The sequence below is a fragment of the Cervus canadensis genome, chromosome 26 (assembly GCF_019320065.1).
Source record: "Cervus canadensis isolate Bull #8, Minnesota chromosome 26, ASM1932006v1, whole genome shotgun sequence".
Taxonomy (NCBI): domain Eukaryota; kingdom Metazoa; phylum Chordata; class Mammalia; order Artiodactyla; family Cervidae; genus Cervus; species Cervus canadensis.
Window position 1 is genome coordinate 834701 of NC_057411.1, and position 25134 is coordinate 859834.

Consider the following 25134-nt stretch of genomic DNA (forward strand, 5'->3'; position numbering starts at 1 on the left):
TGGAGGGGAGCGCTGCAGGAACAAGCCAAGGCGGACTACGCAGACAGACGCAGGAGTTCGCGTCCTTTCTGAGGCTGCTCGCCTTCAGACTCCGCAGGGAGGTCTTGACGTCATTTCCTTCCGTAGGTCACCACTGCTTCCGGGTCGCGGTCATCTTGAGTCCGTATCTGGGTGACTTCTTGGCGGTCGTGTCGTTGACCGCTCCCCACCCCCAACCCCGCAGCGGTCCCGCGCGCCTCCCGCCTTCCCCTCCCCCCTCCACCACACTCGAGTCCCCCTTCGGGCCTTCTGTCCCTGGTCGATCGGGTTCGCCGCGCCACCGCCCGCCGCCGCCGTCGTCGGGAGGTGGGTGAAATGACGCAGAAAGCCCTGTTCCGCCCCCCACCTACCCACTCACCCATTTCTGTGCGGCCGGCCGCTCCCCTGCGCCTTCCGCCATTTTTCCCGCCTGCGAGGGTGGGCCGATTGCGCTTTGGGCCTCGGGCTCCTGGGTGCCGGTGACCAGGGCTGGTGAGGGAGCGTGTCTGGGGGTGTGCATGGGAGAAATTGGTGGTGACGGATGTGTGTAGGTGTTGGAGGTGGGAGACGCAGTGGGTGGGGGATGGGATGCAGGAATCGACGGTTGTTGTTCTTTTCTTTGGGAGCAAGAGATTAAAATGATTTTGTGAAAAGGGGTTTTGTCAAACCTGACAATCTCTTTCTAGGTAGGATGCTGTTGTGAGAAGAGGATTTCGGTTTTTTCTTTTGCGGTTGTTTTAGGATATACGTAGTTTATTAAGGAATCTCCATCCATCCATGCATTGATTTACTCTATTCTTTTTCCCTAGTCAAGAGGTTGGCATGAATTAATAGAAGGCCCTCAGTGACAATTTACTGAATAAGTGAATTATGGAAGGGTCCCAGTTGCTCTCCTCTTCGCGTGTGAAGTTTCCTGTTTTCATTTGAATTGTCTTTAAGATGAGAATAAAGACCATCCTATGTGAACATTGTGTACAATACGTAGCTATCTAATCTGTTGATCTCTTAAATCCGGAGGCATGGGTTAAAAATAATAAAATGTATGTTCTTGAAATGCTATGCATTTTGTGTATCTCGTTTATTTTTCTAGGTCTCCATTTGGGGAGGGAGGAAAGAGGATACAGAATGTGCTGTTAGCTTCCCACCACAGGGAGAACAAAATGACGTCCTTGTTATTTCAGTTTTTTTTTTTTTGAAGTACTGCTTTGTAGAAGAGATTGTATGTTTCCTGGTCATTATTTCATTTTTTAAAAATGTAAGCCCAGAAATGATTTGGGATTTCCTTCTCTATTTTGGTGAATTATCTTAATCGTTGGGCATATGTTTCGGAGAGGATCCTAACACAGGATAATGTGAAATAAACCGGCCTCAGAAGGAAAAATAAGTCTTTGTTAAACATCGATAGCCTTTTGTGTCTTGATATAACCAGCTAATAAGAAATTGTATTATTTATGTATTCTTCAATTACAGGACCTAATGAATCGTTCTAAAATAGTTACTAGGTTTGTGACTTTTTAAGGCAGCTTTTCAAGTACTCTAGATGTAGTTGTGTTTTGTAAATATTTGTTGGCTGGTTGCAATGTAGACTAGTAATTTTACTGTGTTATATCTTGATTTATTTTGGCCAGTTGCAGTGATTTCTAATGCTTTTCATAAATGTTTTTGATGCAGGAAAGATGAATGGGAGGGCTGATTTTCGAGAGCCAAATGCGGAAGTTCCAAGACCAATTCCCCGTAACTATCAGTTAAATTATTTCTAATTAAAAGCACTTTTTATGTAGAGAAATTTTCATTGCCTTGAATAACCATAGCCACTGGGCTGGCTTCATGACTATGTGACCTTTGCGTTGCACATGGACCCATTAATAGTCTACTCTTGGCATCGTTAAATTCCTAATAATTTGAACAGAGGGTCCCAAATTTTAATCTGGCACTAGACCCAGCCCATTTTGAAGCCAGTCTTGACTACATAGCTGGTAGAATACTGGCACTAACTTTATATTTGAAGTCAAAGTTTGTTAAAAGTTTACAATCCACTTATTCCATTACTTTATTTAAAAAAAAATTATGTTTTGTTAATGTTTAGACTAAGGTACTTTTTTAGACTTAGTTTTTCTTCATGGGTGTTTTAACGTTTTACTGATTCTCCTTGGTAAAAAGACATAGGGGCTGATTACATTCCAACGGAGGAAGAAAGAAGAGTCTTTGCAGAGTGCAATGATGAAAGCTTCTGGTTCAGATGTAAGTTAAATTTTCTGATCAACAAAATTTGATCTTTAATACCTGAAATTATAATGACTTTGCATAGAAAGAATGGGCAGCTTTTTTACTTTGGTATGGTTATTGCTAAAAGAGGTTGGTTAAGGAAATAAAGTTGTACACATTTTATTTAAGCATTTAAAATTGAAATATAGTTGATGTTTGATATTAGTTTCAAGTGTACTCCATAGTCATTTGACCTTTGCATACATCATGAAATGATCAGAATTGTATGCATATTAAAGTAATAATTTCTTTTTTCAAGATCATGAAGTATTTTTATTGACAATAGTAATAGCATTTATTGAGTATACATGGGTTATGATACTATTTGGTGTTCCACAGCTGGTAAGCAGTGGTCTCTGGACTTGAAGCCCTGTCCCTCTGAAACGAGTTCATGATTCTGCCCCTTAAACTTTTAACCACTGTAGGATAAAAATTGGTTAGTTTCTGTTTTATTGATGTGTTATTACACTACAGCTTTTGATTTCTGACTAGAGATTTTATACATGAAGATTTTAAGTACAGAGAATGGTGAAAGCAACACAAAACATAATTTTCCTTTGAGTAGAACCATGTTGCTTCTTCAAGAGGTCACTGCAGTCCTTTCAGATAAGGTAATTCTAGCAAAAAATAAAAACAAGGTGAGATTTTAGAAAAGGAGGGGGGACAAATAATTAAAAAGGATGTACATTTTCATCAGTCAGCCTGGTATTTGTGCATATAGTGTGTAAGGTACTATGCTTGAAATATGTTTTATGAGATAGTCTTTGTCCTGAAGTAGTTTTATGATGTACTTGAGACAGAACTAACTGGAGACACCTTGAGAAAGATTAAGTGCATAACCGCAATAGGATTAAAAAGATAAATTAGTTGGAATTGATTTATCTATAAAAGGCTTTATTAAACAAATGAGACTTAACAACCAATAGAACTTCAGGTAAATGAAGAATGGTGGGGGAGCATTTAAATGAACAAAATAGTGAACAAAGGCAGATTCTGTAATAACTGGATCTCTTCTGGAGCCTTGAGTCTGAAGGGATTGTAGCAGAGGTCTTTTCTTGGGGGTGGAAAATAAATATAATACCAAGGAGTTAAAGGTTTGCTTTATTACCTATTATATTTTCTTGGGGGCTTCCCAGGAGGTGCTAGTGATAAAGAACCTGCCTGCCAATGCAGGAGACGTAAGAGACGCAGGTTCAATTTCTGGGTTGGGAAGATCCCCTGGAGGAGGACATGACGACCCACTCCAGTATTCTTGCCTGGAGAGTCCCATGAACAGAGGAGCCTGGTGGGCTACAGTCCATAGGAATGCAAAGAGTCAGACATGATTAAAGCAACTTAGCACATGCCTGTGAGTTCTTGGGCCAAGGGGATGATATGTTATTTGTTTAAAGGAACATTAGTTAGCAGTGTGCAGAATGGGTTAGAAGGACAAGAAGGTGTACAACTAGTTACATCTGCACAAACATACAGGTAATGTAACAATCTACATGCTAGGGTTAGTTTAATGTGTGTTATGTATTACAGCAGTTCTCAATCTCTGCAACTGCTGAGAAAGTGTATGAATTCATATTTGTTTAATGCATCTTTTATAGGTTTTGTGAATGACGTTTCATATGTCTGTATTGGTTTTCAAATAAAACAGTATATGATTTATGTAAGAGAGCATAGACTCTGAAACCTGATTGTCTGGATTCAAGTTACAGCTCCAACATATATTAGCTGTGAGATTTTGGAGAAGTTCCTGATCTCTGTATGCCTCAGTTTCCTTCTCTGTTAAGTGGGGATAATAATAACCTATCTTATGGGATTGTTAAGGAGATTAATTCAGTTTAACTTACTATGTTTAAGCTGTTTCATTGAATGGCTGTCAGTGCTGTTGTGATGAATGGAAAGTTTCAATTGAAAACGATTATGAGTTTAGAGAAGTATTTTGCTAGTGTAAGAGAAGAGTTAAAGGAATTTTAGGGGTTCTTGTGTTGAATATGATTGAGATCATGGTTGTAATACAAAATAGCATTTGGTCAGCAGTTTTACTGATTTGCCTAAAGAAACATTTAGTTGACTCTCGAATGGGAGTCAAGTGCAGTGGGAAAAGACCACTGACCTGAGAGTTAGACGACTTAGGCTTTGATCTAAATTCTACCGCAAACCATCTGGGTTGCTTTGAGCAAATGACCTGTTCTTTACTCTGACTAGAATGAAGACTAGATAATCTCTGAAGTCTCTTTTAATTTTCCATTCTCTTTTTCTGTAACAATGCATGAGTTGGGAAGAGACGTTAGTTCTATTCGGTTACCCTTTTTAGTATGAAAAGAAGTTAGGAGATTTATGGAAAGATACAGTGGTGAATGGCAGAACTAGTACTAGAATCTCGTTAACCAGACTGTTGCTCTTTACATTGTACCATCTTGGCCTAAGAAGAAAGCAAAATGGGGAAGTTGTCCTTTGTAGAGATGGCCAACTAACTCATTGCCTTTTATCCTTAATGATGCTTTAGTGCTTCAAGTTGCAATTCTTGAACCAAGCTGAAGGAGAAAAGTGATTGCAAATTGTACTGAAGCTGTAATTTTAAAGGAGTATCCTTTGAAAAACCTTAAATAATATATGAAGGCATTTTAACCAACTAACGTTACATCATTTTTCCAGCAGAGGTAAAGTCCATTAGTAAGTAATAGAGCAAGGATTTAAGCCTTAGAGTTTCTGCAGATTGTGTCTGAGGGCCAAGCTAATGCCCTATTCCAGCATTATGAATTTTAATCATGTATATTTTAATAATTCAAATGCTTATTGACTTTGGTTCTTAAATTGCCCATATGTATTCTAGACCATAGTTGAGCAAGCTATAGGCCAAGGGCCAAATCTGTTTTCGTATGGCTATAAGCTAAGGCTGACTTTCACATTTTTGAATAGTTGAAAAAAACCAAAAGAATTTTTCATTACACATGAAATTTACCTGGAATTCCTGTTTTTGCATTCATAAAGTTTTATTAGAACATAGATGTGTTCATTTGTTTATATATTGTCTCAGTGCTTTTGCTTTAAAATTAGTAGTTGGGGCAAAGACTGTGTGGTGGACAATACTTAAAGTATTTACCATGTGACTCTTTACAGACCATTACCGAACCCCTAGTCAGGAACTTCAGTCTCCAGTGCGGCAGTCATGTGTAGCTATTTCAATGTAAAATAGTTTACAGCAGAAGGGATACAAAGGAAAATCAGCAAAGGTTAAGGAGTGGGAGAAATTCAGAGACAGAGCTTCTAAGAGTCCTCTCCAAGTAGACACACACAGAATGTACTAAATTTCTCCAGTTGCATGTTGTAGCAACACATCAAGAGACTTAGCACCCACAGATTTTATTGGGATCTGGTCACATAGACCCCCTCAGCCTAGCAGGTAACAAAATTCCAGACTCCCTGAAGGAAAGGAGGTGTTTGGTATGAACAGTATTTGTGTAAGTAGTTCGGGCATAGTGAGCCGCTTATCATCCAGGTAAAGTTTTACATCAGTTTACCTGTCACCCTCCCAGATAAAAGGGAAGGACCAACCTTGAAAGCAGGCCTCTGTAAGGAAAGCAGTTTGGGGGCTGCCGTGTTAAATCTTTCCTGCACACTACCTAACTGGGAAAGAGATACAGACTTAACATCGAAATCCTTTTAGGCAGTTTGGGTAGAGAAGACTGGTTTCATGAACAATGAGCCCCTTTGAGATGATGAGAGTTTGGGATTTTTCACTCGGCATGAATAGGCATATGTATGTCAGTCATACTTTCATTTAGTTTTACAGAATTCCCTGGTTTAAGAGAAAGCATTGGTATTTAAAATATATGCTTTCTAATTGTACCGATCACCATATGATTTTGGGCAAGTAATGTATCTTGTGTATTGGTTCACTCTGTAATACAGAACTTAAAAACTTGATATCTGGTATCAGAATTCATTGGAATCTGGAATCTGCCATTGAAAGTGGCTGTATGATCTTGAACAAATTACTTAATGTCTCTAAGCTTCAGTTTTCTTATCTTTAAAAGGGTAATAGTAATATCTAGCTTATAAAGATGTGGTAAAAATTAAATGAGATAATGTGCTGAAAGCACTTAACATGGTATGTGGAATTTTGCAGTTTGTAATATATGTCTTGCCTACCTCATCATTAATTTTTTTCCCCCCTTCAACTTCAGAGGTAACTTTTGGTCACTATTACTGTGTTGTTTTAATTGATGAATGGCTTTTTTAGAGCCTAAATTTTGGGTGGTTCTGAAATTATGTTGTTTAATAATCTGTCGTATTTTCTTAAATTTAAAATGCTTTTAATGTTTCCCTGAGTATATATAGCACAGCTTTTAAAAGTGGAGAAACCTCTTTTGAGGATCTTAATTGCGCTGGTTTTACTGATAGGCATCTATTTATCCTAATGAACTCAGACAAAATCTTATCCTTTTATTGATGTTGACAAATTCTTTTTCCCCCTACAGCTGTACCTTTGGCTGCAACAAGTATGTTGATTACTCAAGGGTTGATTAGTAAAGGTAAATATTTTAAACTTTGAATTTGTTTAGCACTTTGGATATCATGTTTTTATGTTCTGTTTTTCTCATCTTTAGATAAGGGACATATGGTAATATATCATATTAAAAATTATCATTAAAAATTTCTACATTAGAAGGGATATATCGCCATGAATCCAGATTCAAAATTCAAATTTGAGAATTTGATGTCCTCCTGCACTGTAGTGTACTAACACTATAAGAACAAGGAAGTAATTAAAAGCCAGTGGTGGTTTACAGGAAGGTAGAGAAATAGACCTGGTTTAGGTAGACCGTCCACATAACTCATCACCTAGGAGCTTGTCAGAAATGCATATTCACAGGCCCCATCCCAGGCCTCCTGAATCAAGGGGCTCCTGCTGAATCTGTGTACTGGTTAAAAGACTGAATTCTCTACCTAGCTTCCTAAACCAGCTGTGTCTTATACTGGGGGAGTGGAGGTTCTTCCTTGTCCAAATTCTGTTGGTTTAAATAGTGAAGTTGGCAATCTCTCAAAAACCAGAGCAAAAAGAAAATACGTAGATATTCTGTTAGCTATTAGCAAAATAAATGAAAATTTTGAATTACACAGTAAAATATGCTACTTGGAAAGAATAGTTGTGTTTAGGTTAGGTATTAAATGTATCAGTCTGTACATCTTTAAATTTAGTGTATAAGCAGTAGAAATATTCATTACATTTATTTTGTGACCTGTCTTCTTGGAATTAGAAGATGTTCCAGAAAAGGATAGTCAACAAGCTCCTTCTAAAATGTTACTATGATAGGCGCATACAGCCTTTTCATATTAACAGTATGAAATACTTAGTAGTATTGACACAACTAGTTGAGAAAAGTAGTTTTGAAGGGAAATGGGAGGAGTTTTTGAGGTAAAATTTTGTTTTTATTTCAAGAATTTCCAAAGAACCTCACTAGACAGGAATTTTTAAAAAGCAAATGAATCAAGATGCATTTACTTGTCTTTCAGAGTTGTTTTATAGACTAGGGCTGTTTCTATAATGTGAAACAGACATTTTAGTCTCATTAATTTTAAGGAAAAACTGAGCAATGAAGAAATTATAGTGTCTATTATTATATTACCCATTTTATTTATTTGAGTTCTGTCATTTAATGATTGGAGCTAGACATGGGGTGGGGTGGGTTATAGAAAAGAAAAATTAGTAACAGCTGGTGGTTCATGTAAGGAAAACAAAGTGAATACAAAGTTGTCAATACGACTTTGTGAATACAAAGTCAAAGCAAATAGAGAATATAATTAAATAAGCTTCTAAGTTTTGTGGTAGAGACTCCCAAGAGTTACAGGGTTTCAAATAAGAAAGATCTTTGTAGGGCTACTGTAATGAAGGTTTTGAAGATGGGTAGGATTTAGATTAAAGGAGATGTAGGAGAATCTCAGGAAGGAGGGACCTGGTTATCAGAATGATAACCATGACAGTTGGGGGGGAGGGGACAGTCAGGAGACTGACATGGCTAGAGTGGCAAAGTCATGCAGGGAAGAATGAAAATGTATAGCTAAGATGGAACCAAGAGAAATGGTAATGTTGAAAAGATAACAAAGAAAGCAAAATTTTGGAACTTTTGGGCTTACATAGAATAGGAGACTTTGGACAGCTTGAAGGTAAGGCACAAGTGGTGAAGGTTGGGAGGATGAGATTGCACCTACTCAGACCTTAAATGACACCATTGCTGGGTTTTTGCCTGTTTGGGAATGCCTTGTAGCTAATTATACGTATAACCAAACCACAAACAGAAATTCTCTTTTTGTAGTTGAACACACATCTTCATAGGATGGTTCTTACATAGTTACCACTGAGAATCTTAGGACCTAGTACTGAAATGACAGATTATTGTTGCAGCCAAAATCATCTTGGACTTCTGGTTATTGTTTGGTGATTATTTGACTTGAAATTAATGGTGATTTATGCCTCTGATTTCATTTGCAGAAGTCATACCATGAGCAACAACCATCTTCAACGTTTTTCATAGTGACTGGGCTTGAAGCTTTTCAGTGGGATTTAGTAATCCATTTTTTAAAAAGGATGAGTTGTTGAAATTGACTTAACCTAATTTGTAGAATAACATTTTCTATTGAGCATGTCACGTCATCTTTATACCTTTGTCAGAGTTTTGTTGTTGGGATTTTAATACTTTGAGTAAAAGATACAGAAAAGAATATTGAGTGATATGTCACCCATATAATTATCTCCCAGAATCCAGGGCTTTTATTATTGTTGAAATTGTATTGGGATCTTGTTTTTGGAGGGTGAGGTATTCTAATGAAAACTCAGTCTCAAAAAAAATATTGAGAGAGACTTTAGAAAAGGAATTCGAATCCAGCAAAACATTTTGCATTTAATCAAAATGCCTAACATTTTGTGTATGATTTTATCTACATGTATGATTTTTATCCAGTTTGTCATACTCTACATAGTCTTAGCTGCTCCTGCTCTATTCATTCTTTTAAATCAAAACATTTAAATATGCTCAGATCATTTCTAACTTGAGAACATAAAAAAGAAAAAATTTTTATCCTTTTACAGCTGCTCCTGGTTATCTTGAATTTGAAACCAGACTTCATGAATGAACACTTTACTTTTTCTTTTGACCTACTGCAGTATATGTCCTAGATTATGTATATAATCTGACATGTACTAAAACGTACCAGTACAACCTTTTTGTTGCTTGAATTTGATAGACAGATTTTCTTCATGACCATTACACAACTTTAACCAGTCCTTCTTAAAATGTTCTTGTCTCTTGGCTTCAATTATAGCACATTCTTCTGGTTTTTCTCCTATTGCAGGCAACTTCTCCATGTTTTCATGTTTTTTGAATGTCTGATATGCAGTATATACTGTTTTGGGTATGTAGCATTGAAGACAAAAACCCACAACCTGTTGGTGCTTACATTCTTAGTGTGGGTTTTTTCCTTCACTGTGTTCTTAAGAGTTTTATTTTGTCTTTGAATTTTTAGTCCATGTACTATCCAGCAATGATGGGAAGTTTAGTGACCATTTATTGCTCTAAGTCCTCATAATTATCTCGAGCCTAGGTAATCTGCTCCAGAACCATGTTCTGCACATCTCCACGTGAATGGCCCTTCTACAGGCTTCTCAAATTGAACTCAAGTTCAGTCCCAAACTGAATTCACTTCTCCACAAATTAATTCCTCCATTCCCCCTGAGTCTGAATGGCATCACTCTCTAGCCAGGATTCAGACATTTTTCACTTCTGTTCTTTATCTGCTTTGTCCAACAAATATCCATTCTGTAGTCCAGTTCTTTTTTTTTTTTTTTCAATCTACAGGCAATTTATTTTGAATATAACAATATAGGGAGGCTGAAAATAAAAGAATAGGCAAAGGTATATCATGTAAACATTAATCAATAATAAACAGTTCACTATATAAATGTCAGATAAGATAAACATCAGAGCAAAAAAATTAGTGGATACAGAGAAGAACATTATATATAATGAAAGCTTCTCAATTGTGTCCAACTCTTTGCGACCACATGGACAGTAGCCTAACAGGCTCCTCCGTCCATGGGATTTTCCAGGCAAGAGTACTGCAGTGCGTTGCCGTTTCCTTCTCCTGTAGTCCAGCTCTTAAGTATTTCTGTAAGCTATCTATTTTCATCTGCATTCCCATTGTAATTCATGCACCATTTGTTGGTAAGAATATTGCATTAGTCTCAGTAATTGTATTTGTCTCCATTCTTGCTACTTCCCTTTAGAATATGGACCTTTTTTTTGGCAACTGACGGGGCATAGTGCATGCAGTAGACACTAAAATACAAGAATAATTCATTTTATTGTGCTTCACAGATACTTTTGTTTTTTTTACAAATTCAAAATTTGTGACAAGCTGCATAGAGCAAGTCTTATCAATATCATTTTTCTGAAAGTAGCTGTTAACTTCTGTGTCTCTGTGTCATATTTTGGTAATTCTTGGAGTAATTCAAACTTTTTCATTATACTTGTCATGGTGCTCTGTAATCAGTGCTCTTTGGTGTTACTGTTAACAAAGATTATAGCTTGCTGAAGGCTCAGATGATGACCAGCATTTTTAAGCACAACATATTTTTTTTAAATTAAGGTATGTACATTGTTTTTTAGACATAATACTATTGCATATTTAATAGACTACAACATAGTGTAAACATGAATTTTAATATCCAGTGAGAAACCAGTAAATTTATGTGATTTGCTTTATTACAGTGGTCTGGAACTGAATCTGCAGTTATCTCCAATCTGTGTCCGTATTTGAGTGGATGAATAGCAACCATTACACTATATTCTGTTTGTCTTCATTTGATCTGTAGACTAAAAGCTCTGTGAGGCTAAAGAGAGTGTCTCTTTACTGTTACATTCCTACTTCCTAGAATGTAGTGCCTGTATGTTATAAGTGGTATATAGCTATTTGGTGACAGAATAAAGAAACAGTGTTTTTGTGTAAATGTAGATATTGTTACAGTCCTCCCTTTTCTCATTATCTCAGTTCATTTTATAAAAAATTAAATGGCAAAATTACATATACATGATATAATCTTTTGTGTACCTTCTTTCAACATTGTGAGATTCGTCCAGTAGTATGCCAAAACTGGCTTGTACCAGCTCCAGAGGGCTAATTGTTAGAAATTTTAGGAACTTGGCAAACCAATTTTTAAAGCATTGGTAGCTTGAAATAGGGCAAGTATTTACACCACAGAAATCAACTAACATTACAAATCAGAGCCTTTTATTTGGAAAGCTTGTTTACCAGCATGTCACTGGATTCATTCACATTGTTGCATGTAGTTGTAAGTTATATATATTCATTGCATATAGTCTTTTGATGTGTGAATATATCATGGCAGTCTGTCCATCCTTCTGTACATTGATTGTGTAGTTTCCAGTTTTGACGTTACAAATGGTTCTGCCATGAACTCCATGTCTCTCTGTAGACGTTTTGCTTGGTCAGAGATTATGTCCAGGCCCAGTTTTAGTGGACACTTTCTAAACTTCCCAAACTGTTTAGACCAGTTTACACTCCTACTACCAGTTTATTAACTTATTGGTGTCATTATCACCAACACATGCTACTATTGTATCTTTTGAATTTTAGCCGTTGTTAGTAAACATGATAGCGATTGCATTGTAGTTTTAATTTGCATCTCCCTCATGGTTAATGAAGTTGATCTCGTGTGTGTTTATCAGATGTCTTCTTATAAGAAAGGCTTTCTGTGGTCTCTTCAGGATATTTATCTGGTATAAGGACATGAAGAATCTCTTGTGCTTTTTCTGTAAGCGTTATTGTATTTATATTGTCACACTTCTTAGTTCACTGACCAGGGATTGAACTCAGGCCCTTGGCAGTGAAAGCCCAGAGCCTTAACCACTGGGATATTAGGGAATTCCCTGTTTTGTCTTTCATACTTTTATTTTCAAGTCATCTCGAATTACTTTTGAACATTATATGAGGTAGGATCAAGGTACATGTTTCCCCCGTACGGATTTGTGGTTGGCCCAGCACTATGTTTTGAAGGCTAGTCTTTGTTCACGGCAATGCAGTGTTGTTGCCTCTGTTATAAATCAAGTGACTGTATGTGTGGGTCTGTTTCTGGATTTTTCTGAATTTGATCAGTTTATGTGTTCTTGTACTTATAACACATTCTTAATTAGTATAGCTTTATCATAGATCTTGATATCTAATGATAGCTAGTTCTCTGTTGTGGTGTTCTTTAATATTGCCTCGGTTTTTCTTGACCCTTTGTGTTCCCACATGAATATTAGAATAAGCTTTTCAGTTTGGGGAAAAAACCTTCTTTGCTTTTAATTGGGATTGTGTTGAATTTATAGATGTTTATGAGGAACTGCCATCTTTACAATATTTAATCTTTGAATTCATGAACATGGTGTGTTTCTCCATTTAGCTTTAGCTTCGCTTTCATTTCCCTCAGTAAATTTTGTAGTTTTCAGAGTCTTTGATGGTTTTTGGTGCTGTAGTAGTATCCTTTTTAAATTGTTTTTTTTTTTGTTTGTTCCTGTTACATAGAGATGTGTATTTTTTGTTTTTGTGTATTTTTGTATAGTGAGCTTGTATCAAGTGATCTTGCCGAATTCATCCATTCTAATAGGTTAGAATCTTTTGATTTCTTCATATTTCTCTTGATGTTGAATTCTTTTTTGATTAGCTTCAGGCTGCTTTGGTATTCTAGAAAGAGCTGATGCTTTCAGGTAATATATAGAGGTGTAGTCTGTACTAATTTTTCCTTATGTCTTTGTGGGTTGCTCAAAGCCACTAAGAAATAGATATATCTTGCTTTATACTGCACTGCTAAACTTAAAACTACTTTTGTCTCACATTAAAAAAGACCAGCAGAAGTATATGACTAGCAGAATTATTTTCTTTGTATTTTTGACCATAATTTCTGTACCATTCTTATACTCTTAGCATAAATGCCTCTCCTTGCAATAAAAAATAAAAAAACATCTTAATTATGTAAATGTAACAGTGTTGCTCAGAAACATTTACTGTTTTATCTTTAGGAATCCTTTCAAGTCATCCCAAATATGGTTCCATTCCTAAACTTATATGTAAGTATGAACAATACTAATTCTCATAGCTTTTTTGCCTAAGTAAAATAAATAGCTTTTACAGATGTTCTGTCTTACTAATAACAGTTATGTGGTTATTTGTTTTGATAAATCATTGTGTTTAAGTTTTAAATGAACTACTTGGGCATTTTATTGTTAGCATTCAAAACCATGGGTTAGTTGAAAGAGGCATTTTTCTCTGTTTTATAATGTCTAAAACCATCAGTTTTAAATTTTGTAAAGATACAATGTTTAGTCTATGAGGAAAGAAAGTTTAGCTATTCTGATTAATCAAAGAGTATTTGAAAATTAAGTAATTTTTTAAAAACCCTAATTTGCAAGTAGTAGATAAACATAACAGCATTTATAAGTATAGCTTCTTTACATTTTATGATATGGTTAGTAAAAAAATAGTAAATTGCCCTAAAGGAGAGTGTCTGAAACTTTCTATGAATCTGACAGGGTATTCTGTCTTCTGTATCAAAAAGATACAACAGTAGCCATGCTTAGGTAGCGCTTCATAATTTATTATTTTAAGGGATTTTTTTCACATAATTTTTAACTTACTTGATTTATATCCACTGAATCTTTCTGTGAACTCTTTGAGTGCAACTCAGTGTTGTACTTTTACCAGTATTTCAGGAAATCCCAGTTTTTCCACACCAGAGACGTATTTAGAACTACATTTTTTTGAAGTGTTCTTTTAGAAAAGATTTTTGTCTATAAAGAGGCACATTGAGTTACACTTTTTGTTTATTTTTACAAATAAGTTGCTTGCATCATGGGATACTTTGCTGGAAAGCTTTCTTATGTGAAAACTTGCCAGGAGAAGTTCAAGAATCTTGAGAATTCCCCTCTTGGAGAAGCTTTACGATCAGGACAGGCACGACGATCTTCACCAACTGGGTAGGCCATTCAGATCTTTATAAAGGCTTTCATTTTAGCCAAAAAACCTGTAACTAGATACTGATGTAGTTGAGTGCATGAAACCTTGCCTCACTGAAGGACCACTGGAAACTTGCCATTTTGCAGCAAGCTAAAGCTAATTTTATTTTTAAAAGTAAAACAAGATTTGTTTACTTTGGTTTAAAATAAAGAGTTGCATCCTATTGGGAGTTCATGTCCGAGAATGAGAGATTTTAATTTGGCAAACTAGTTTGGTTACTATATTCTTATTTTTTTAATTGCCAAATATTATCAGTCTCATCTCTTGACAGATTTCAACTTTTTAATCCTTCTGTTGTTTAAAATTGTAGGAAAATTGTGTAAGTGTAGATAAATGAATCTGTCTGTTTTGAGAGGTAGATGATAAATAAAGTAATTAAGTAGATTCAGTAGATAAATTGTCCTGTCACAAATGGTAAGTGACAGAAACCCCATGAGAACTACTGTTATTTATATTTGCTTCAGCAAAATGGTGTTTATATGGACTACTCCCTGTGGAAGTAACTTCCCAGTTAATGTGAGAAATGGACACATTTTCTGATCTGAAGTACTTTTTCTTTCCAAGAACTTTAAACACATTAAAAGGATCTCTGAAGCCTAATAATAGAAAATCGGATACATATTTTCTCTTCTCTATATTAAGAGTGACAATTTTTTAGTTGTATAAGTGGATCAGAACATATTTTTGTTTTTGTGGCAGAAACAGACTGTATTTTACTCTTTTAAATAACTATACTAAAATTATATGATTCCTTTAGAAAATGACTTAAGGTTTTGTATCTTAACACACTTCTTTAAATAAGGCATAGACAGTAACCCATGTTTCTTTATACAATGTGATTTTATTTTATAGGCACTATTCTCAGAGGTCAAAATATGACTCAAATGTGAGTGGTCATTCATCTTTTGCAACATCTCCAGCAGCAGACAACTTAGAAAAAGAGATGCTTCCTCATTATGAGCCAATTCCGTTCAGTGCTTCTTTGAATGAATCTACTCCAACTGGTATTACTGATCATATTGCCCAAGGTAGAAACTTCTCTTGAAATGAATTTCAGCTTTTATGGTCCAACGTATGTATAAACTTTATTTGATGACCTTTTTTGCTGGATATCACCTCTGTATTCCACCGTCAGCCTAAACTCAGCATGTTTGTTTGCTCATCTGTTCATTTGAATTCATTCTTCATTCCTTCAACACTTTTTGAGGTCCAGTAGGTATCAGGTACTCTGCTAGGTATGGAAGTAAAGATGAATAAGAGCTGGCTGTTTGCCCTGAAAAACTCTCTCAGTCTGCTGGAAAATATAGAAAAATAAGAATAAATTATTAATATGCTCCATTAATTGAAAATACCATGTTTAGTGAAATAGCAAAGACGAAATGATAAATGGTGCTTGAAAGAGTCTTTAAAAGGTTTCATTTATTACTGTGGTCTTAAAGGCTCTCTTAGCTTCTTTGTAATGTGAAAAAAATTACCTGCTTTACAGAACTGTTGTCAGGTGAGAAAATCCATGTGAAAGTGCTTTGTGAAGTTTGTGTGACTATTAGCTTTGAAGATCATGTGATGTGAGTGAAACAACATCAGCTTTGGATTAAGGCCTGCATGTGAATTGTGATTAACATTTGCTAGCTATGTGTCTTTAGACAAGTAATTTGTAGTGCCTTCAGTTTCTTGATCTCTTGAATTGAGTTGGTAATACATGTCTTAAAGAAATTTGGGAATGAAATGAACTAATCAGAGGTAATGCCTGAAAAGTATTAATAATAGACTGTCAACAAATGTTAGCTAGCTTGCTTCCTTGCTTTTTCTTCAGTCTAATTTGCCATGAAAGATGAATTGGAAACAAAGTGTAAGTTTGTAATTTCTTACCTAAAATCAAAAACTTTTTTAGAAGAACAAGATTTTTAAATAATTAGTGATAAACATCTGACCTGAACTCAAACTGATTTCAGCTGGATAGAGCTATATTGATCATCTTTATTTATCTTAATATTTTTTCTAGATTTTGTTTTAGGAATGTTGTGTTTGCTTATTCATCACTACTTCAATGGACATTAAGTAATAAGGGATATATACGGTAATGTTTTTTCTAAAATCTAAAACTCTGATTTTTGAAGCATTTCTGACTCCCAAGGGTTTGGAGAAGGGATTGTGGACCTCATAGATTATTTGAAAACACGTGCTTTGAAATAAACACAATAAGCCAGTACCTGTGGGGAGCAAACAAGGTTAAAGGGACATTTGGGCCTTCATTTCTTTTCAGACAGAAAGAGATTTTATTCTCTATGTATGAATAGGTTAAAAGGAGGGAAAGTATAGAGTGGAAAGAGAGGTGTTGATTATAGATCAAGTAAGGTTCCAGATGGTGCTGAAAGGGTTCTAGGTTGGTCAGGATATAAAATAGCCATTTGCTGTATGTGGCTGTTTAAATTCGTTAAAATTAAGACAAATTGAAAATTCAGTTCCTCAGTTGCTTTGGCAGCATTTCAGTTGCTCACTAGCCATATGTGTTACTGGCTACTGTGTTGGACTGTGTAGAGAACATTCTTATCACTACAGAAAATTGTATTGGACAGCACTGTTATCTTAGAGCAAGAGTCAGTGGCGGGGCTGGGGAGGATGAGTATTAACTTTGCAAAAGAGACAGGAGAAAGTGAAGTTAAAGAGTTAAGATAACTGAAGAGATTCTTAAGTCTTATTTTTTGTCTGCACTGTACGACATGTGGAATTTTAGTTCCCTGACCAGGGATCAAACCCACGTGCTGTACTGAATCATCAGGAAGGCTCAAAAGTCTTTTTAATTGTTACCATTTCTCCCCCCTTAGTAGCTGGACATGCGACACCTGATTAGTGAGAAAGGAAAAGAGGTCAGCAGCATAGGAGAGAATGGTTAAAGTCATTAGTTTATCTCCAGAGTCAGCTGTTTCAAAGTGTCTCCCATTTCTCCGGTCTCCCAAATTCGAATCTATTCTACTTCTGTTCTAGCCATGCACCAAGTCTTCCCTTGCTATGTCTTGCATCCTTCCTTGCATTTGCATTAGAAAATTTCATTCCATGTTACATAATTTCTTTGCCAGTGAAAACAGACAAAACGCCCTTTGGTATTTGCCCACAGACTACAGCAAGGACCAAACTTTGATGTGTTTTAAGTCCCCCACTGTAGCCATCCATCCATCCTTGCTCTGCTGTCTCACCCCTGCCCCCAAGTCAAGGTTGCCACTTTTGTTCCCCACGTGAGCCCACAGTGGCCTCCTTTGCTTTCCTGCAGTCCTCCCTTACCAGGACATCCTCCCCTTTTGTTTAAGTCCTTTTTGTCCTCTGCTTTCTCTTACCAGGAATTGAAAGTTATTAATCTCTCAGAGTAGAAAGCATTCTTTCATAGTTGTTATGAGACTTATTATAGTTTATTACAGTTAGATTTAAATCAGTGCTTTTTTACATTTTCCTGTTCCTTCCAGCTCTTTACTATAAGTCTTGCTCCCTACACAATGCAAAATATTTTCATTTGGCTTTTACAAGTGAAAAAAATTACCCCTAATTTTCTGTCTGATTCATGTTTTCATTATTTGTTGCAGAATTTCAGAACGATGAAATGTTTTTCTTTTTGATAAGAAAATGTATTAGACCTGGAAGGAACTTTGGTGAAGATCATCTAGTTCAAACTTCCATATTTCACAATTGAGAAAACCAAGACTCAAAGAAGCTTAGTGATTTGCCCAAGGACATTCATTAAATGTTGTCAGAGTGGGAATGAGAATCTAGGGTTCCTAACTACTCATCTAGTATAAGCTGTCTCCTTCAGAATTTAAAAAATATCATTTATGATGAAATCAAATGAATTCAATAACTTATTACTAATGAAATGCAAGGTGCTTTTAAATGCACTATACAGTTTTAATATTTTTCTTTAAGCAAGAAAAATGTGGTTTTTGTCCATGTTATATAATATTAGAACTAATTAGAAATTTAAATCCTCTGCTTTGTATTAGCGCAAGTATACTTTATGGTAAAAGATTGTAGTTGAATATAGTCAATGAAATGTTATGTTGCTTTGAAAAATGTGAGTATTCACTGGGACCTTACTATTGACTTTCAAAATAGTACCATTTATAAAAACTGCTTTAAAACAATTATTTTAATTCATATGGTTATATTATTAAAATGATATACCTAATTTCTGTGTCTCATTAAAAACCTCTGAAAAATATTATTTTGGGAGTGGTTTATTAGATTTTATAAGTTAAGTAGTTCACTGAATGTTATGTTAACATTAATTAATTTTTTAAAAATATTATCTGGCTTTGCTTGCTGACTATATATTTTATAAACTATATTCAATATTTAGTCCTGTTACCTAACCATTTCCTTATTTTTATATCAGTATTTGACTCTTTGATAAAATGTTTTCATACTTTGACTTTCTTTGGGAGAGAGAGAGAGAGAATAAATGCTGGTTCCCCAGGTAAAAGTTGCTACTTTTTTCTGCCTCAGTATTGTATCCATTAAACCTGAATCAAAATGATGCTTCCTGTGATTAAAGACTTATGTTTTATACCTTTCAATAGCTATTTTCAAATATTATTGAAATACAAGAAAAGATAAATTTTTTAAATTGCTGGAGTTGTTTGTATATATATAGACTGGATACAGTAACATTTAACTATGGAAATACTGCTAAATCTACACCATGTCTAGTTTTGTTCAATTGTCACTAGTAGAATATATTTCTCTTTAATTATATAAACTGTATGAATAACCTCCCAGTTTAGAGCAACGCTGGCAATTTAATCAGTGAATTGTGCTGGTGTATATTATATCCATTCTTCTGGCCATGGGTAGTTTAAAAATATATATTTTTAACTTTAGATATAAAAGCTTGAAAGTGTAAGAGGAAGTAGATTTTGGTTTTATAATTACCTTGGGGAAAATACAGAACCTTTGGAATGCTGGTAATAATTTGATCCTTCACTTTACTTTTTTGGTAGGTAAGGAGCATTTGTAAACTTTAGTTGCTTTGGATTTACTCAAATCCTTTTATCACCATTTATTAACTGTTTGTTGTTTTAGGACCTGAGCCCAACATTGAAGAAAGTCCTAAAAGAAAAAATATTACATATGAGGAATTAAGGAATAAGAACAGAGAGTCATATGAAGTTACTTTAACACATAAGACTGACCCCTCAGTCAGGCCTATGCAGGAAAGAATGCCAAAAAAAGAAGGTATGATAGTCTAGTCTGACTCACTTTACTCTTTAGGATTGGAAACTGCAGCACTAGTTTAATTATACTAACGTGTGATTTAATGCCTCAAGCAATTAACCAAAATAACATTTTTTTAAGACGGTAACTACTTAATAGTTATCAGTTCTTCCTTTTTTAAAGTGTTCCAAAAGCCATTTTACGTTAGAAAATAATGAAGTCCAAGTAGTGTAACTTAAAACAGTAAGACTAAATTTTTAATGTAGAAATTATACAAACATTTGATTGTTTTCCCTTATGAGAAGCCACCTTGGGAACTGATACCATTCTTTCAAATGATGTATCTATTGCATGAAACCAGATTAGATTGATAATGCCACTTTTGGCAGAATCACAGAATCCTGATTGAGTAATAAGATGATGGCCTTGTATGTCTGCGACATTGAAAGAATTCCATTCTTGCAAGCTAGCTTTTAGGGCGTTTCCAAAGAGGGAGTTTGACTTTCACCCGTGCTTTGCGCGTAGTTGCTCAGTTGTGTTCCACACTTTGCAACCCCATGGACTGTAGCTCCCAGGAAGAACACTGGAGTGCGATGCCATTTCCTCCTCCAGTGGATCTTCCCGACCCAGGAACTGAACCCATATCTCTTACATTAGCAGGTGAATTCTTTACCACTGAGCTGTCAGGGAAGCCCCTTAACAGTACTTCACTCTATAATTAATTATGACATATAGATTTTTTTTTATGGTAGCCAAAACTTGTTTATTGGGATGGATTCCCATTCATCTTTTTTTCCCCCCCATTTATTTTTATTAGTCGGAGGCTAATTACTTTACAATATTGTAGTGGTTTTTGCCATACATTGACATGAATCAGCCCCCATTCATCTTGATACAGGGAGATTTTAGTGCTGCTTCCGTCTGAAAGAGCATCCTTCTGTAAGCCTTGCTTTTCCTCCTGTAGGCTGGTAGAGGACAGTAGAGCAGCCAACACACAAAACTACTATTTGTGCATGGCTAAAGACGGTGGTGATTTTATAGCATCCTGGGCATTTTACATCCATGAAATAGGAATTGGGTCTCTGCACCAGGCGCTTCTTCTTGTGTTTCCTCTTCTCTTCTGGAGAGGGATGAAGAAGATCCGTTGCAAGATGCGTGTTATTGTGAGGAGGTCGTCACCGCCAGAAAGTACATACAGATTTTTAAAATCATGATTTAAGACTTTTTGGAGCAGCTGCACATAACCCAGAGTAGATTTTCTGACTCCAAAGATTTGCCACTAACGAGGGCATTTTGAATAGGGCTTTGTAGCTGTTTCAGTATAAAATTTTGTAATATCTTTCTTGAGGAATTTTAGAGGATGTATCATTGTTTCAAGATTTTCTATTTACTACTTTAAAAATTGAAGGAACAAAAAAGTCCTGTGTACCTTCTTGAGAGTACTCCATAGAGAATGCAAAAATACATAAAAAATCCTTAGTATTTTTTATTATGATCATCCTTTAGAGCTAGTTTTATTTCTAATTGGTAGTAATTGTTTCATTTAGAATTATATTTTATAACAGTGATCCACCTCTGTCATATTATTGATGTTCTTTACAGCTTTAAAATAGATTTGTAATCAGCAATACTTGTTAATGTTTGTCATAAAAATTTTTAACATAAGCCTTATGTATTTAGTAGTTATTAATTACTCTGTGATATGTGAAGATTCACTGGTACGCTGATCTTCTAATTAATTTGAGAATTTAGACTGTAAGCTCCATGAGGGCAGGCGTTAGTATTCTTCTCATTTTTGTAATCTGCTCTACTGTAGGTCTGCATAGCATAGTGCCATCATTTGATGTCAGAAATGTGTTTTGGTTAGGCCTTCTAGTACTAAAAACTAAGAAGAGATAGCAGGGTAGATGAGTGATATTTGCTGGATTTGGACATTTGCGCTTTTGGCTGTGAATAGTTTTGAAGTTCTGTTTCGTGATACAGTGATATGAACTGTTTTTCTTTGTAAAAAGAAAGCTTTTTTTTGCACTTTATGTAATTTAAAGAAAAAAGTTATGAAACAGTTTGTGATTTCTGTTGTAGAACCTAGACAGAAATTTAACAGTACAGTGTAGATTCACTAGGTCAGAAAGTGTCATTTAAAAATTCTCAGCTTTTGTTTATGTGGATTATATTCGTTGTTACTTTAGCTAGTTAGAAATTATGGCGGAAATTTTAAACATCTAAGCATATTTTCAGTTAACTATCAGCAGTGATGTCCCCACACATCATGTAGCTCCGTGAAAACTGCCTTCTACACATAAGGAAAGAAGAGCAAGGGGAAAAAGCAAAACAATGTCCTAGTATAATAATGAAATAATTTTGACTTTGAAGACTTCACTGAAAAAGTCTTGGGGAAGGGAATCCTCTTATATAACTGCTTCTTTACGTTGTTAATGAATACTTGGGTCTTCTGAAGAGTTATAGTTCACAGATGATGACTGTGTAGAAGAGGCTAAAAAGTAAGAGTAGAGAAGATAAAGAACATGTTTCAAAATATAATTTCACATAAAATGCAAAAATATGGAAAGCATTTCCTCCTTGTACTAGTATTAATCTCCTGAGAGAGATTAATCAAATCTGAGATTTCTGTGAAAAACGGCATTCAAATGTTCATTATTGTTTTATTTTTCATTTACTGGTAACTATTGTACATCCTGTAATGTATACTGTGCTTACTTTAGATGGTAAAGTTGTAAAGGTACCCAGGCTTTTGGACCTAAATAGACCTGTGTTCACGTTTCAGTTCTACCTATTTTGTTAGGTTTGTACCTTGGGCAAGTTACTAATCTGTTTTCCTTAGAATGGGGATTATATGTACTTTATCAGGTTGTTTTAGACATCAAATGCATTTGTAAAGGTCTTGATACCATATTTATGTCCAACCTCCAGTTCACAAAAGTCTACCCAGCCCCTTTTTATAATTATAATTTGACTCTCATGTGCATTTATTCAAATGATAAACATAATTTAAGTCATAATAATAGCAAACATAAAATAGTTCCTTTCACTTATTACTATTTGGAATCATCAATTATTTGTGCTTTTTTCCTAGTCAAAGTAAACAAATATGGAGATACTTGGGATGAGTGAAAAATTGCATCATTGGACCTACTGAAGGAGTTTCAGTATCCAGCTTCATCTAGGTGGTCATGAACATCTGCATGCTTTGAGCTCAGCAGCAGTCTTCATAAACACATTTAAAACTAGAACCTGGGTTTTTGTGGTTTGGCTTATTAAGATGATGTTTTAAAAACTCAGACTTTAATATTAATATTGTGTGAATGTAGTCATTTGGGGAACTCTGAATGATGGTATTATACCATGATTATACATAGTTTGTGAAATTGTTTTAAGTTACAGGGCAAGGACACTCTGTTATAAAACTTTCAAGAGAATGTAATGCTCTGCAATCACTGCATCTGGAAATAAATGATGCCTGCATGTTCAATTGGGGTGGGGGGGAGCAAGCATAATTTTAAGTGTTAAACTTTACATCAAAATTACTTAAACGCCTTTCTCCAGTGTTTGCTGTATTCTCTTAGTGTTTATGGTAAATAAAATATACAGGAATGTGCATCTTCATTGATTTCATGGTCTTACTGTTTCTAGTCTGCCTGTGTGTTAAATTGCTTCAGTCGTGTCTGACTCTGCAATCCTGTGGACTGTAGCCTGTCAGGCTCCTCTGTCCATGGGATTCTCCAGGCAAGAATACTGGAGTGGGTTGCCCTCTTCTTAAGTATAATCATAAGTAAGAGTTTTGTAGGGATAGGAAATAAAGTCATCTCTCTGAATATTTAATTATGATACAAAGAATGTGACTCAAAGCAACATACAGTGAGTAGCCCAGTGCCCTAAAAAAGCAGTGTTTGAAAAATTTGCGAATTCCAGGGGAATAAAAATTTAGTATAGTCTATTTTCTTCATTATTGACCTAATACTTGTTTCTCGTTCAGGTGAGTGGAAAGTGAAAGTGTGGTCTCATCTAAATTATACTTAATTGTATTACATTTCCACCAGAAACAGTATTTCAGTTAGTTACTGCTGCAAATCATCCCCAAACTTTGTGGCCTAAAACAGCAACAATTCTTTGTCTCCTATTTCTGTGTCAGAATTTAAGGAAGGATTCAGCTGAGTAATTGGCTTTGGGTCTCTGAGGTTTGCAGTCAGGTACTGGATGGAATGGAAACAGCAGGCAGCTAGTCTGGGCCTGGCCAGGCTTCTCAGCTTCAGGACCTTGCCATGTCTCTGGGTGAATGGGGGCTCCTCACAGCATGTTGTGCTCAAGGCCATTCGACTGTTTACTTGATCATTAGGGCTCTAGTGTGAGTGCAGCAAGCGTTTCAGAAACTTGCCTTTTTTCTGAGCTTGCCTCAGAAGTCCTGCCTCAAGCGGGAACGTAAACTCCACAACTAGTCACGTTTTTTAAAAAAAGAAACGGGATGGAAGATGCTGAGCTCTTTTCAGCCCCCCATTTGACCGCAATAATTCACACCATTCTCACTTGCAAAATTTTTCCGGAACTCCATTGTGACAGCTCAGGGTCTAGGAGCTCACCGTCTAATTGGGTCCAGGTGTGGCTGAGGTAAAGGTCCTTAAGTTTCATTCCTCTCAGTCTGAATACCTACGAACTTAGAACTTAGAAGAGTTTGTCCCAAGCTCTGTCTGCTTTCGACTTTCCTTTTTAAAGGGGGAATGAGAAAGACACCGCAGTCACCTGTCTTTGGCACTTAAACCCAGCCAGTCTTGTGTTGGTTTGACTAGGATTTAGGCATAACCCCTGGGGCTCTGAGTCATCCTTTCCCACAAAGGTAGCACATGATTGCCCGTGGAGTAGTGCTCTCAACCTGCCTCTTTCCCGTAGGAATTAGGGATGTCAAGGTCTCTGTTTATATTATACCTATCCAAGCTGAGAGAATTTTTTAAACCTGTGGGGCTCTTAGGTTACACAAAAGCCCCTGTAAGTCTGTTAGAAATAGTCTCTTCTGTCTACGGCCATACCACCCTGAACACGCCCGATGTCATCTGATCTCAAGCTAAGCAGGGTCGGGCGTGGTTAGTACTTGGATGGGAGAAATAGTCTCTTCTATGTTGGGCTCCCTGTGAGGCTGATGAACAACCTCCCTAAAATTCTTGGAAGCCTTCGGCAGGGTCTTCAAACTTGTAGAAGGCCGTTTGTGTCTGAAGTGTTCTGAGGCACGGTCATCTTTCTCAGATCTAAAACGAAGTCTTAGTGCCCTTCTCTGAATTTGACCTTTGCCTGGAAGCTATTTCTGTACATGAGAATCCTTTCCTGGCTTAAAAGACTTCTGAGCCTTTATGTTTTCTCCAAATCACATTTTTCCTTACGTAAGGTTTCTCCTCTCTTATTTTACTTACACAGCTAGAAAAATCCAGGTGGCATCCTCAGCACTGATCTGAAATAACTAGAAAAGTTTATTAGGTATATATATATATTTACTTTTCATTTTACCACAGGTAGCAGTTTTACTAAACTCTACTACACAATCTTCCTTTGTGGCTCATCTGGTAAAGAATCTGCCTGCAATGC

The 25134-nt window shown here is 35.9% G+C and overlaps 2 protein-coding genes across 6 annotated transcripts; one reads left to right on the forward strand and one right to left on the reverse strand.

Annotated features, from left to right (window-relative positions):
* OCIAD1 (OCIA domain containing 1) lies at nucleotides 1-23169 on the forward strand. 5 transcript variants are annotated; one of them, XM_043447713.1, is made up of 9 exons: nucleotides 1-122; nucleotides 1690-1752; nucleotides 2179-2259; nucleotides 6756-6809; nucleotides 13353-13400; nucleotides 14171-14306; nucleotides 15199-15374; nucleotides 19414-19566; nucleotides 22640-23169. In XM_043447713.1, the coding sequence occupies exons 2-9, from the start codon at nucleotides 1695-1697 to the stop codon at nucleotides 22675-22677; spliced, it is 744 nt and encodes a 247-aa protein (XP_043303648.1). In that variant the 5' UTR covers nucleotides 1-122; nucleotides 1690-1694; the 3' UTR covers nucleotides 22678-23169. The 5 variants fall into 5 exon arrangements, with proteins under 5 accessions (XP_043303648.1, XP_043303651.1, XP_043303650.1 ...); XM_043447716.1 differs by lacking the exon at nucleotides 1-122 and adding an exon at nucleotides 145-345; XM_043447718.1 differs by lacking the exon at nucleotides 1-122 and adding an exon at nucleotides 375-510.
* Nucleotides 20451-20720, reverse strand: LOC122428289 (40S ribosomal protein S27-like; the record flags this gene model as incomplete). Its single annotated transcript, XM_043448204.1, has 1 exon — nucleotides 20451-20720. A coding segment is annotated over one exon (270 nt), but the record flags the coding sequence as incomplete, so codon positions are not given.
* Nucleotides 23170-25134: the final 1965 nt, after the last annotated feature.

Excerpts from the sequence above, each read along its gene's own strand:
- OCIAD1 (XM_043447713.1), top strand. The coding sequence starts at position 1,695 with ATGAATGGGAGGGCTGATTTTCGAGAGCCAAATGCGGAAGTTCCAAGA. Across the intron at positions 1,753-2,178 it reads AGTTCCAAGACCAATTCCCC|ACATAGGGGCTGATTACATT; the intron begins GTAACTATCAGT and ends CTTGGTAAAAAG. Across the intron at positions 6,810-13,352 it reads TCAAGGGTTGATTAGTAAAG|GAATCCTTTCAAGTCATCCC; the intron begins GTAAATATTTTA and ends TTTTATCTTTAG.